The sequence below is a fragment of the Apodemus sylvaticus genome, chromosome 14 (genome assembly GCF_947179515.1).
Source record: "Apodemus sylvaticus chromosome 14, mApoSyl1.1, whole genome shotgun sequence".
In the NCBI taxonomy this organism is placed as follows: Eukaryota; Metazoa; Chordata; class Mammalia; order Rodentia; family Muridae; genus Apodemus; species Apodemus sylvaticus.
The window spans coordinates 2051851-2064223 of NC_067485.1; the positions used below are offsets into that span (position 1 = coordinate 2051851).

At 40.8% G+C, this 12373-nt stretch overlaps 1 protein-coding gene across 6 annotated transcripts in view; it reads left to right on the forward strand.

Moving 5' to 3' along the window:
- Fancc (FA complementation group C) overlaps nucleotides 1-12373 on the forward strand; it is a 157707-nt gene that overhangs the window by 20110 nt on the left and 125224 nt on the right. For 3 of the 6 annotated variants that reach the window (XM_052156358.1, XM_052156362.1, XM_052156356.1), the window contains exon 2: nucleotides 10843-11039. In XM_052156358.1, the coding sequence (XP_052012318.1) occupies nucleotides 10875-11039 (165 nt within the window). In that variant the 5' untranslated portion in view covers nucleotides 10843-10874. Of the gene's footprint in view, nucleotides 1-1963; nucleotides 2085-7590; nucleotides 8025-10842; nucleotides 11040-12373 lie in introns of all 6 variants that reach the window. The other 3 variants (XM_052156360.1, XM_052156357.1, XM_052156361.1) reach the window with 3 other exon arrangements.

A 12373-nucleotide genomic window follows, 5' to 3' on the forward strand; every position in this document is an offset into this window, starting at 1 on the left:
TTGTCAATTGAAATTCACTTATTTTAGACGTTTGCCATTTGGACTTTGTTTAAGTGTTGACATCGGTAAAGACACTACTTTTAAATCTCTACAGTTTTTTAGTTTTTAGTTTTACAAGTGTTCTAAGCACAGGGCTTTACTAGTCTATGTTCATGATACCTGACTAACAGGACAAAGACAAAATAACTTGAACCTGTCCTTGGGGCTCTCAGTAGTTATTAAAGTGTGAGAACCCTGCCTGAGTAGTTGGCTGGGCTTTTGTTGTGCTGATGGAGAGTGTAGATAGTGTTTGTGCCTGAGTTTCAGGGTAAGGATGGCATACTTTGAGTTGAAGAATAGCCTCCTAGTGCTGCTCCCAGCACAGGCACTTGCTGTGGCTAAAAGCAATCAAGCTAGAGAGAAGCTCATTCCTCAAACACTGGGGACCTGTCTGGAGAGTGCAGGAAAGCCCTAGTGTTACCTTCATGGTCACAAAGTTTTCACAGTTGGTTAAAGAGAGTACACACACTGCACCTGGTTTGAAGTTGGCACCTCCAATTCCGTAGACCCAGCCTCTGTTGAAAGTTGAAGTTGTTCAGAAATTACCTCTTAATTTCAGACCTGTGATTCTGGTTAGGCTGTCTCAGGTGAAATAGTACTGATTTAAAAAGAAAAAAAAAAAAGAGCCAGTTTCTCCTGTTTCCCTCAAACCTTGGTGTTTGGGGGAGGGAAATACTATTTTGTTTTGCTTTGTTCTTTTTCTTTTCTTATGTTTTATTTTTTGCTCTTATGAGCATTGGTGTTCTGCCTATATATATGTTTCTGTGATGTATTGGATCCCCTGGAACTGGAGTTACAGTTGTGAGCTATCATGTTGGTGGTAAGAATTGAACCTGGGTCCTCTGGAAAAGCAGCCAGTGCTCCCAACTGCTAAGCAGTCTTTCTAGCCCAATTTCTTTATTTTATAAGTATTTCCTGAGTAGAAGGATATGCTGTCATGACATTAAGATAATACCACAAACACAGGAGCAAAGTAACCAGTCTTATAGTAGAGAACAAAGAAACTTTACTTTTTACAAGTTAAGTGTATTGGTGGATTTCAGCCACAGAGGAGGAAGAATGTTGTGTCTCTGAGGTGTAGTGGACATGTGGACTTGTGTATTCTTATGCTTTAAGTTTTTCTCAATTTTAATTTCTGTTGATAAATATTCCAAAATGTAACCCCTATAAACCAATGGTGGTTTCTAGAAAAGCCTCAGAGTATAAAAGGGGCCCCAAGAAAAAAATATTAAAAATCTCTTATTAATGTAGATTCTCTGCTGGTCTTTGGGAGAGCTAACCTCCCATAAGGCACGTGGCAATGGTATGTTCTAGGATAAATGGATTCAACAGACAAGAGACACTTGAGACACTCTGAGACACTCAGGCCCTGCCACTTCTCTTTCATGCAAGTAAAATATAAAGAGCACATAATTATCAATTTTTTTGTAAATTTGATGGCATTAATTTCATTCACAGTGTTGTATTTGTAAATTGTACGTGCATGCTTGTGGCCATTCTACTGTTCCCAACTCTAGTGGTTGGGAAGATATGGTACTTAAATGGTCATGATCTATTTGTAATAACCACCTTAGAATTTCTCCTGTTGTTCACTATTCTGCCATAACTATGCCTAAGGAATAATGGTTAGGATGGAGTGACTTGAAGCATCCCTTCTTAACATCTGTGAGCAATTATGGTCTCCAACGGCATTCGAAAAGGACCAAGTTCCTTGAATTTCAGTTGAGTGGGACTTTTATAGACTTTGTAGAGTTCAAAGGTTTCCACTGATGGGGTAGCCATTTGAGACATGAAAATGTCGCTCAGCAGTGATGGTTACAGAACAACCATGGGAAATCATTAGACAGGAAGAAGTAGTGTTTTGAATGTTAAACTAGAGGCTGGAGTTACTGTTGGAGTTACAGTTGTTGGATCTGATTCCCAGCCCAGCACTGTCCTGCCCAGGACTGCGGGACTTTCTTTCTGATGCTAAGATATCACTGGAAACTAAACATGAAGAACCTACTGAGGTGAGAGATTTGCTGCTTCAGCACCTTCCTTTACAGGTGCGTATCCTTCTGATTTTGTTTGTATGTATATGTGTTTGTTTTTAAATTTTAAATTAAGCTTGTGTGTTATGTCTGGGAAGGCACATGTGAGTATAGGTGCCTGCAGAGGCCAGAAAGAGCATCCTGGTTCCTGGAACTGAAGTTATAGATGCTATTTACTGCCTGACATGGGTGCTGGGAATTAACCTCAGGTCCTCTGCAAGAGCAGCACATGCTCTTAACTGCTGAGTCATTTCTCCAACCCCCAATGCTTGTTTCAGTTAATTTATTTTAAATTTTTGTAACTAGTACATAAAACATAAAAATTATATGTTTCTTTTCCAGCCTCTCACTCAGACATGGCTTGGGACTTAGTTGCTTTTTACTGCAGTCTTCCACTCAGTGATCTGTGCTTGGTGAGCTCCATGGTTCTGGTGAAGCATTATATTCTCCAGGAAGTTTCTGAACGATCTTTTCTCCTAAAGAGGAGAACTCAAAAAGTGAGGAAGCTGCTGTCTACAAGGTGCTCTTTCTGTCACCTGCTACATTTTAACTCTGAGCTATACTGTCACACCAGGAGCCTTATGGAGAATGGAGTACCTTTGTACCCTGGAGATAAGATGAAGGCAACCAGATGTTTAGGCAGTTTATATCCTATCCCAAGGCAAATTCAGTTGTCTGAGCACTGCTTGGACTCAAGTCTGGTAGCTGCTCTCCCTATTGACACCATCTCCCTTCCTCAGCCAGGCTTCTGAAGAACCCCCACTGGTCCTTTGGGAAGGAAGGAACATGGGTACGAATGTAGGATCCCATGTCTGACTGATTGCTTCTAGGTGTCTGTGTTTATAAAACTTTCCCTTCTGCACAGAAATTTCTAAAGGCTGTCTTATTTTCTCCTATATAATGTGTGCAGAGGGTGAAATCACTATTAGTTTTGGTTCCTTAGGCACAACTTGGTAAGTAATGTGCTAAGAAGGAAATTTTTGAAAAGGAGGGTATGGATTGGTTCTTCCTCTGAGCCAGCCTGGAGAGGAACTGTGATTTCAGAGAAGGAAGAAGTGAAGGCTGAGACACTTCACCTGGTTCTGCTCAGTTCAGCATTTTTAGAAACAAGATCAGGAGAAAAGAAGGAATAATTTCTGAACAGTTCAACATTGTTTGTTCCATCCATCAACACTTTACGTCCTGGTTAGTGCTGACAGTCTATGGACTTTCTTCCCTTTGCTGCTTCCTACGGTTGGGACAATGTTAGTATATAGTAAATGTATGTCTAGAAATTAAGCATTGGGGGCAGTAAAATATATTGAGTGTTTCCTTTGGTCTTTGCCAATGTCGCCATTCACACACTGTCCCGGGGTGCTCTTTCTTAGCCCTGAGGGTGACAGACTTTATGATGTTTTTTTTTTATAACCGCTACAGTTCAACCTCACTGCATTCCAGCTTTGCACAATTACTACTGTGTCTTACGTGTTCTTGTGAGGTAGTCTCACAAGAACTCACAAAGACAAAGGCTGGAAAGTTTGCTTGGGATTCACTTCTATATCCACACTGGAAGCCCCTTCATTTTCAGTGCTGCATAGTGTCCCACATCTGTGTATTGTTTATTATTGGTGTGTGGTTGTCTTCATTGTGTTGTTACAAGCAATGCTGATATGTGTGCTCTGCTAGTACACTGAAGTACTGTATAAGCTTGTGAGGTTTTGACGGAAAGTTTGCAATTCAGAGATTTTTTAAAAAAAATATTTATTTTACTAACAAAGCTGTGATAAACATTTCTGCTAAGGTTGGAATTATTTCTCCTTAGGTCTAGGTTGGTGTTGTACTTTCTCTTTGTGGTTTGTTTTATGTTGCTATTAGGTCCTTGTACATTTAGGATTGTATCTTATTCTTGATGAAAAATTGTAACCTAAACCTCCAGTCTTTGTGAGTAGTTTTATTTTCGGCTGTGTTTGTGTGTGTGTGTGTGTGTGAGTGTGCGTTTCAATGTGGTGGGGGAGTGTGGATGGTGATGTGTGTGTTTGGAGGGTGCATGCATGTGAATATCTGGGCACTCGGGCCCCTGTATACTTATATGGAGGCCAGAGCAAGATCCTGTGTGTCCTCCTCCATTGCTCTCTGCCTGGTTGCTGTGAGGCAGGATCAATCACTGAACAAAGCTAGCTATTTGGTTAGGTTGGCTGGCCAGTGAGCTCTTGATCTGTTTGCCTGTCTGTGCTGCCCAAGGCTGGAGTTAATATACTTAGTCGTCCCTGAGTAGTGTGGGTTCTGAGAGTCCTAGCTGAGTCCTCATGTTTGTAGAATGCTTACTTTCTCTCTTCATCTCCTCCTTTGGTTTTGGTTAAGTAGTATTTTTTTTAAGATACTTTCCTTATTCCCTTATCTGTATTGTTTAAGTATTTGTTTTGTAATAGCATGTAGGTCTTTTAAAAAGATTAGAACTGATAATCTTTGTCTTTCATCTAAATTTTTAATAAATTAATTGATTTTATTTGCATATAGTGTTAACTACTAATACATTTGAGTCTAAATCTGTCACTTCAGTAAGGGCTTATTATTTTCTGCTTGGTGCTGGGACTGAGACCAGGCCTCATGCTAAGCAGGCAGGCTGCAGTGGAGCGGCCCTGCTGCAGGGGTGCTGTTCATTCAGGGTGTCTGCTGGAATCCCATTCTCCTTCCTATCTCTTTCTTTTGGAGGCTGACTGATTATTACTTTTTAATTATAAACTGTTTGCTTTGGTAATTTGGAATACCAGTTTATGATGTATTTTGTGGATATTCTAGAAATTATAATTTTTATTCTTGAATTACCAAAACCCAAGGCCACCCTTTTCATCTGTTCTTCTGGAACAGTGTAGAAGTTTTGGAATTCCTGACTCAAACTTAAGGGTCTGTAAACTAGTATGCATACATGTTTTAATATCTGCATATACTTAAACCCCAAATACTCAGGATGCTTTTCTTTTGTGAGTAATGATTTTATTTCCCATGATGCTTGAATTTCACCTAGAACTGTTCTTCATTTTCCTGAGGGACATCTTTAGCCCCAGAGTGGCTGGTGGTATATTTTTTGTTTCAGTGTCTAAGAGGCTTAACTGCCCTTTATGTTCCAGAAGGGTGGTGGCTGCCCTAGAGTCATAGTTGGTCCACATCCTTTGTTGAGGATGAATTTTTTTTGGTCTTGTTTCTTCATCTCACCCTGTCCATTATTGTGTGCTCTCCCACTGTTGGGGTTTTCCCCCTGTTGAGTTCTGGATAACTTCTTCAGATTTACCTTCTAAGCTCTCTGATTCTGTTTTTGTCTTGGTCTGACTACCCATGGAATTCTTAATTTGTTTATGTTGTTTTTATAAGCCCTCCCTCCTTCCTTCCTGCTTTGATCACAGTTCATAGTGTTACCAGTGTCTCTCTGTGGTTCTATACTTGTCTCCGGTCACTGCACTCCATTTGGGTCCTTTGGCTATTGTCCATTGTTGTTTGGTTATTATTCATGCATTAGTTTCTTCTAGTGTGGTTATTGGTTTCATTTTTATGTTCTTTATGCATTTGGAAAATTACTTATAAAAATAACTGACCCCATGGGCTGACAATATTTTTCTGCATGGGGCTTTGTGCAGTTTCATCCACAGTACTCAAAGTCTGGGACTACTGTGGCCTTTGCCTTCCCAGTCAGGCTGCCATCCATAGGAGGAGCTTCACTTCTGGGTCACTGCTTTTACTTTACCTGCTTCTCTCTCCTCCTGAGTCTAGCAAGCTTGTAAGGGCTGCAAATGCCTCACCTAGGCTTTTACAACCTTGTGTGCCATTTTAAACCACACTCCTGTATCTGTTTTTATACTCAATGTAGCCTTATGTAATCACATTCAGTAGGAATATTAGTCTGACTTATAAAGCTTGCCATTATCCAGAGTGTAACTGAAACAGGTTCTAACTTTAAGTTTGTGTTAAACATATTCTTTATTATACTTTGGTTTATTGTACCTGTCTGGTTAGTTGAGAGGCCTTTTAAATAAGATATATTTTAATTCTGTGTATATGTGTGCATCTGTGCGTGTGTGTGTGCGTGTGTGTGTGTGTGTGTGTGTGTGTGTGTGTGTGTGTGCAGGTGTCCATGGAGTCTAGAAGAGGACATCATGTTTCTTCGAGATAGATTTACTGGTGGTTGTGAACTCTGACTTGGGTGTTGGGAACCAAACTCTGATCCTATGGAAGAGCGGTACATGTTCTTGACCACTGAACCATCTCTCCAGCCCTAGACCCGCTGCTTTCAGTATGCAAAGTAGTTTATACTTTAAACTAACAGCGTTTTCTTTCTTCCCAAGGTGCCAGTTCACAGTGATAACCTATTAAACACCAGGTTTAAGTCCAGGATTTCTGGATATTGTCAGATCCTATTCTCATCAATTCCTGGAGCACATGGTAGAAGGAGAAAGCCAACACAACTTTACATATAGTGACCTCTGCACATATATGTCCTGTGTAGCTTTGTGTATACATGCACTGCTTGAAAGAAGAGACTGCTTTAACCAGAGTGGCTTAGTGTTGAGCCTGAGGTTCTCAGCACGAACCTCCCAAACTATAAAAGATAAAAGAGAAAAAGAGTGGGGGCCAACACCAGAATAGCAGATCTAAGAGCTGCGTGATTAGAGTACAGGAAGAAAAAAATACATAGTGATGACAGAACTTCCCAAATTAATGTTAGATCCTAGAGGCTCAGAGAATACTTGGCATGATAAATACCTAACTAAATCTAACTGCATTTTCAAACTATAAAGAAAAAAAAACACACACACAGCTAGAGGCTTCTGAAGGAAGCCAGAGGAAAAAGACATTTTACATATGAAGGCACTTATGTAAGAATTATCCACAAAAATACACAAGCACAAAGAGAGTACAGTAAAACTGTATGTGTGAAAGAGAAGACTCTGTCTCATTCAGGATGTAAAGTAGGACAGCCCCAAGGAGAACTTCTACTGGCCGCAGTAGCTCAGACCTGTAATCTTAGGATTTAAGAGGCTGAGGCAGGAGGTTTGCTGTAAGTCTGAAGCCATCCTGCGCTGCAGAGTTGTATTCTATCTTAAAAGAAAAGAAAATAAATAAAAGTGAGGGGGGCAGGTTTCAGGTGGGTAACTGGGTTCTGCCTTTATAATCACCTAGCTCAAAATGAGGTTCCCAGTAGAGTCTGATGTGCCTGGGTCTTAATCCCGCCCTTGATTGATAGCAGCCCTAAGATGCCGTAGGATAGAGGAGAGGTGGGGATTGCGAAGTAGACAGTGCTGACTTCAGTTGTTCAGTGTTCTGGATATGATGAGGTTGGGGTGTCTCTGCAGGGGCCTCTCTGACCTATGCGACTTTCCATGTCTAAACAAAGGTTGGCTTTTTAAGTTTTTGAAAATAAATAGAGGGTTTTGGCCCCTTGTTTCTGTAAAAATTTCTCTGATTTACCTTCTTAAATATCTAAATTGACCTTCCCCCAGTGCCATATGAAATATACAAAGACTATTTATTTGTCTTTTCTTATTCTAAGGTGTGATGGCTCTTCTTGGCTAACAACTTGACTACATTTGCAATTAACGAGAATGCACATGACTGGTTTTACCTGTGAGGAGTTCTTCTTAATTAAACTATTTAAAATGGAAAGACTCACTTTTGATATTTTGAGCTGGGAAGATCCATCTTTAATCTGGATGACACCTTCGGCTGGCAGCCTATCTTAAGGACATGGAAGAAGGAAGCTTACTCTCTTTGCCTGCTTGCTTTCACTCTCCCTAGAAAGTTCATTCCTTCACTGGCATTAGAACCTACTTCTCCAGGATTCTGACATATACTGAAGACCAGCTGAGGCAGTCAGCAATGTGGACTGAACAACTACTAGATTCTTGTACCTTCCATTGATAGACCGCCATTGTTGGACTAGCTGGACCACAGCCTGTAAGCCACGCTAATAAATTCCCTTTATATGTATGTATGTATGTATGTATGTATGTATGCATGCATAATGTATATGTATTTATTATACATATGTGTACATATGTGTATAATCCATATATTCATATATTATCCCACAAATATATATGTATATATGTATAAAATCCCATATATATAAAAACTTATTTTATAAGTTCTGTTCCTCTAGAGAATCCTGACTGATACATAAAGGCATGGGCTTTCAGTTTTGGAGGTCTTGTATTACATTTTAAAAATTAAATTATTTGGAGAAGTTTTGCTATGAACATGTAGGTTAAAACTATATTTTGAAAACTACCAGAGAATTGTCATTTGTTTGATAGATATTGAGTATTTGTCAGCCATGTGACATTCTAGGAAGGCAGAGAAATGATATACCAGCAAAGGAAGCTCTAACTGAGTGAATTAATAAATGCACAGAATACTCAACACTAGTGAAGAGCTATCAAGACATCAGGGAAATAATCTGGAAGCAGGGAGGGGTTAGTTGTATTCCAGAGCATGTCCGAAGCCTGGCCTGGCTGTGTGCCATGCTGGGGAGCCGAAGAGAGTGCAGGACATGAGAGTTGGTGGCTTCTGTTGTGTTGTTATGTCCTTCTTTCTCCTTCCCCTCCCCTGACTGAGATGATTTCTTTCCAAGGAAGCTGTGAAAAAGAAAAGGAGTGTTAAGTGTGTACTGGGTGTGATTTACATGTACAAAGTTGTTTTTTGTGTCTATAGGATTTGTAAAGGAGTGCATGAGACCTGCAGATACCTGGGACAATCCAGGAGGGAGGTGGAAGCAATTCATGAAGTTCCACATTATTTTATGGGTATGGTTTTGTAGATGGTTTTGATGAGGACAGTGGGAGAAGGGGAAGGCACCAGCTGTAACTGTTACAGCTCTGAGGAGAAAGGGTTCCCTAGGACAAGTGCTGGATCTCTGAAGGGAAAGGTGTCTTGGCAGTTGGGAGCCAATGAATACCACAAAGTCACACTGCACAACAAACCTCAGAGAAGAGATTTATTGTGAAAGACACAAAGTGTCTTCCTCTGCTTGGACTAGAAGTGGCAAAGAGACCTGACCAGGAGTCAGGCTTTATATAGGGTTTCTTGGGGGGTGGGGGAGGCCTGGCTAGGGATTGGTGGGATTTTGTGGCCTGATCTTGGGCTATTTTTTCCTTTATAGGGTGGAGCTTGGCCCCCAGAGTCTTAAGGGGCTGGAAGTGGCTGTTGCACTTTGGGTGTTGGGGGTGGAATATAAGGAGGGTGGGGGATATGGAGGGTGGCGTGGGTGGGAGGTGAGGGTGGCAGCTCTTGGCCACTGAGGTCTGGAAGGGTTTGCACCAGGTCCATAATGCAGATCTATGATTTCTAAATGTCATTTTGACAGTGTGCATGTGTGTCCTGTGTTAGTCAGCTTCTTGTTGGCTCCCACTTTGGTTGAGTCTTTAGAACTGCAAATGCTACTTTCAATCCCCATACTTAGCTGTCACCTCCAGTTTCTTTGGCTGTTCTGCTTGGCAGAAGGCCACCTTCCTTTGAGACTGTTACCTTCAGCTTCTCTGGCTGTCCTGCTTAGGAGAAGGCCATCTTCCTTTGAGGGTTGGCACCTAGTAGAAGCAATGTTTTACATTACTCATTATGATAAGTGCGGTACCTTGAGGTGAGATCTCTGCATGCTATCTTGTACCAGGGATGCTCAGGGGTCTGAGAGGAACTGCCCTTCTCTACAGGGGCAGTAGGCAGTGGATTGGAGGGGCCCCTGGTGTCCAGGGACTTAACTCTTTCACTCTCTGAAGAGGTAAACTCCTTTTGAAGTAAGGTTTAGCAGATTTATTTCTGTCTTTTAATCAGTCCACTACCTAGTAAATGTGATATGTCATGTTTTATGAAAATATGACTTCTTGTGGATGGATTTTACATGTAAAGCAGTACTTTAAAATTTTACTTTTAACCTTTTATTAATTATTTGTGTGTATGTGATATATGTGTAGATGTGCCTATATGTATGGATGCATCACCCTTTTTGTGTGCACATGGAGACCAGAGTTAACATTCAGTGTCTTTCTCTATCTTAGTTAATTCTTTCAGACAGGATTTCTCATTGAACCTGGTGCACATCTACTGGGTAGGTTTTGTCCAGTGAGCGCTAAGGACTATGTGGAGTCCCAGGAGACTTGTCCTCAGGCTTCACAGCTCACACTACCCACAAAACTGCTCCAGGCTCCCAGAGCAGTGTCTAATTAAACAGATCGCTTAAAGTGATGTGTGAGGAAGGCATTACTTTTTTTCCCTGAGAGATGAAGAGGAACTGGGCAGGAAATTCCTTAGATAGTAATGCATGGAGTTCTTTTACACCTACATGAGAAGCCAGGCATACATATAAAGAATCAGTAGTATGTCAGAGGCATTTCTCAGGCACAGACTGTAGATTAATACCCATGGGTACTTCTGATTTCTCATCATTAGAATACAAAAAGGAGCTTCACATTCAGGACATTTAAAAATAACTCAGTCATAAAGAGATATAAAGTATTATCAGCTGTGCTTTTTGTCCACAGTGAGTTCCTGTGGAAGTGAATTGACTTTTAGTAACGACATTACTCACGATAAAAGTTCAGATGTTAAAATTTGAGCTATAGCTGGATGACATATTTAAAATGACTCAGAGAGGACTCCAGGATCTCCAGCAGGTTGTTTTCATCCCTCATAATATGGCTTTGCTTTCGGTGGGTCATGAATGTGCTGATGAAGACCCTGTCCTGAGTCTCCACCTGTTCCCCCTCTGAAGACCTGATGTGTGCTTACCATTTTCTGTGTTGCTTGGCAGGCTGCTGTGAAGGGACAACGCTGTGCTCAGAGATGGCTCAGGAGCCTGCAGACCTTGCTTCTGACTATCAATTTTGGCTGCAGAAGCTTTCTTCATGGGAACAGGCCTCTTCTAAGGAAACCCAGCAGGATACTTGTCTTCACCTGTCCCGGTTCCAGGAGTTCCTGAGGCAGATGTACGAAATCTTGAAGGAGATGGTAAGTATCTTGTGACATTAGGGACTCCACCATTCAAGAATTCTACTTAGAGTCAGGGACTTGTGATTGACTGAACTGAATTTTTAGATATGTGCTGCAGACAGGGGCTGTTTTTGTACCTTCTGGTAAAAAAAATAGCAGTGTTTGGAATTGAACCCAGGGCCTTCAGCATGTTGTTAGGCAAGCCTTCTATCACAAAATTGTGTGTTAAATCTAAGCAAATCATTCTTAGGTTACAGGGCTTTGATGTTTGCTGTAGGTAGTAAATGGGGTTTATTTTCAAGACTGTCAAGCTCCCGAGGGCTTCTAGACTGCCCTTTCTGTGCAGCTTTGCTTTCAAATAGGTTCTCCTAAGAAATAGTAAGATCCTGTTAACTGTCTGTATCTCTCTATTAAGAGCTTTTCTAGTAAACATTTTAGGAGATCCTTTCAAATAATACATTTTTGAGTGTCTTCATTTATGTAATTTATTGCTTATACTCCCATCTATCTGCCTATTGACATAAATTGCTTTCAGCTTTGGCTGACCCAGAACTCACTTTTATAGATCAGGCTAGCCTCACACTCAGAGAGCTTCAGACATCTACCTACTTGTTCCTCCCAAGCTCTGGGATTTAAAGGTGCAAACCACCACTGCCAGGTAGGAGGCATGTTTTCATGTTATAGACATATTAATGTTTCATATTTATTTTTAAATTTGCAGATGAGATTCTAATTGTTATTTCACATAAGTAGTCTCTTGTAATACTTTCTGTTTGTCAAAGAAGCAAATTAGAAATTTGAAGAGCAAATTTCTGTAGGTTACTGTAGGTTATTCTGTAGATAATGAGTTCATATGCTCTTAGAAATTAAAAGGCAAAGCTATGTGAATTTGGTACTGATTTTTGAAAAAAAAATTTTTTTCAGTAAGATTTATGTAACTTGACCATAATGTGGTCTCAAAAAGTCTAGGGTCAGCCCCTGGTGCTGGGACCACATGAGGAACTTCCTGCTGCAGCATCTGGGGTACAAAGGTCTTTTTGCCCACAGATCACTAAGGAAACCAGGAATGTTAAAAATGCAGGGGCCTCTCTTCAATAGCTGAGATGAAATACCTTGTTTTCCTACCCAGAAAGTTGAGAGTGGATATTGTTAATGACTTGGTGACCTTTTTGCTATCTATAGTGGTAGACCTCACCCAAAGCCTCCAGAATGTTTATGCCAGGTCCTCCCTCCTAAACTCCCAGTTAATAGAACCATATTTAGGAAGCATGTCATATGTACTATGTAGTCTGCTTGACCTCTATACTATCTCAGTCAGATACTACACTAGATTCGAGGCTCTTTAGTTGTGG